This window comes from Lithobates pipiens, unplaced genomic scaffold, assembly GCF_037356315.1.
Source record: "Lithobates pipiens isolate NorthernLeopardFrog02 unplaced genomic scaffold, aLitPip1_a1.2 Scaffold_22, whole genome shotgun sequence".
Classification (NCBI taxonomy): Eukaryota; Metazoa; Chordata; class Amphibia; order Anura; family Ranidae; genus Lithobates; species Lithobates pipiens.
Genome location: NW_027507784.1, coordinates 205,450,748 through 205,452,935, shown reverse-complemented (window position 1 = coordinate 205,452,935; position 2,188 = coordinate 205,450,748). Strand labels below are relative to the sequence as shown.

General features: G+C 45.2%; 1 protein-coding gene across 1 annotated transcript; it reads left to right on the top strand.

Annotated features, from left to right (window-relative positions):
• Nucleotides 1-209: 209 nt before the first annotated feature.
• On the top strand, nt 210-1,952 carry LOC143925708 (zinc finger BED domain-containing protein 4-like). Its single transcript, XM_077450167.1, has one exon. The coding sequence runs from the start codon at nt 210-212 to the stop codon at nt 1,950-1,952; it is 1,743 nt and encodes a 580-aa protein (XP_077306293.1).
• The last annotated feature ends 236 nt before the right edge of the window (nt 1,953-2,188 follow it).

The following is a 2,188-nucleotide window of genomic DNA, read 5'->3' as shown; positions in this document are numbered from 1 at the left end:
TGTTGGAGGACAAAGTTGGGCGAACAGTCCGCGCGTGTGTACGCGGCCTTAATTCAGGTTTGACTATTGCTATTAGCAGTACACAGGCTAAGTCACATATTTATCATGCCACTTCTTCCACAGCATCATCGAGTCAAATGTCACATACCCGCCATTCCACATACACACAGGCGACCCTTGAACAAGTTGGTGCCTTTCATGCAAAAGTCATGTCCCGCCAGCAGTCGCGTAAAGTTACAAGATTAATAGCACAGCTCATAGCAGTTGGAGGAGCTCCTTTTAATATGGTTGAAGGGGAGCCCTTTAAACAACTTTTGGAAACTCTGGCCCCCGGCTACAAAGTACCTTCTCGTACAACATTTAGCTGTACTATAGTGCCATCCCTTTACAGCTCATGTGTTGGAGTGTTGAAGGAGGAGCTGGCAAAGGCTCCTGGGCAGTCGGTGCACTTCACCACAGATTTATGGAGTGCTCCAAGTGGCCAGCATGCCTTTTTGTCCCTGACAGCACATTGGTGGCAACCTAAGGTGCCGCAAGACATGTTATGTTCCGGGGCAAGAGGCTCAACCACCTTAGCCAAGCAAGGATACCGTTCCTTCCTTCTCCATGCTGAGGTCATGGATGAGCAACACACTTCCCACAACATTCTTCAATCTCTGAAGAGGATGGTGGCACAGTGGTTGGGAGAGCAGGCAGGTACTCGGGCAGAGATGGGCTTTATTGTTACAGATGGGGGGTCAAATATGCTCAAAGCTGTACGGGATGGGAAATATGTGAGTGTGCGCTGCTCAGCCCATTTGCTAAATCTTGTTGTGAAAGATGCCCTTTCTGAGGACAACACATCTGGAAAGCTGGCCGCACTACTTGACTCGTGTCGCAAGATTGCGGCACACTTTCATCGTAGTGTCAAAGATAGCCATATCCTCAGAAAGGAGCAAAAAAAACAAGGGCTGAATGAGCACCGCCTCAAAATTGATGTTGTCACGAGATGGAATTCAACTTTGGATATGTTGGAACGCATACTAGAACAGCAGAAGGCCCTTCATGCCATGTCAAGCGACCATTACATTGGAATTAGCAGACCGCTTGCTAGGGAGGATTGGGCAATGATTGCTCAGCTTGTGGCAGTACTCAAGCCTTTCAAGGCTGTCACCGAACAAATGAGCCAAGAAAGTGCCAGCATATCGGAAGTAGTACCACTCATGTCATATCTGGTTAGTAACATAGATGCCTTTCTTTCATATAAGGAGGTGTTGCCTGGGGGACATATACCAGAAGTAATGGCCCTGCTCAGGAGGTGTAAGGTTGAAATAAGTAGGCGGCTGAAAGAGCTCACAGACTCATGCCCTGAAGTAATGTTGGCCACTCTTTGTGATCCACGGATGAAGGGCAAGCTTGCCCTGGGATCCAATTCCCTGACCTTCTGGCGAGATAAATTGGTAGAGAGGGTCAGAGAGAAACATCAAAAAAACTCAAGGCTTCAACGTGAGGAAGAGGATGAAGAAGCAGAGCTGGAGGAAGATGACTCTGTGTCTCTGTCCAGTAGCCATAGCAATAGTGCAACCACTACTCAGTCCACCAAAGCAGCCTCTGTTTTGTTTCGGGCAATAGACAGCGTAGTGGGACCCATCAGACTTCCCTCCCTAAAAAAAATTGGTGTGCAGGACATGGTAACTACATACCTTGCAGAGCCCATTTTGCCCCCCACTGTAAATCCTTTAGAATTCTGGGATGACAAGAGAGATATTTGGCCAGCTCTCTCTCAAGTAGCCCAAGAACTCCTCTCATGCCCACCTACCACTGTTCAAAGTGAACGCGTTTTTTCTGTTACTGGTAACATATTGTGCCCCCAACGTTCACAACTGGCCCCCCATCTAATGGAAAAACTTGCTTTCCTAAAAGTCAACTTGCCGAAGCTGGAATACCCAGTTCTCAGCTATGATATTGAATGAAAGTCCAAAAAAATTTTTTTTATTTTTGTTCAGTGTTTTACGTTATAATTTTCCTATTATGTTTCCATACAGGTTTTTGAATGATTAACATAAAGCGTTATAACACATTTAGAGTCTAAACAATGGAGTGTTGTTCCACAAAAAAACAATATAAAGTAAAAAAAAAAAAAAAAAAAAAATAGTTTTGAATAGTTACAGTAGGCTGTATTGTGTTCTTTAAGATATATACCCAAGAG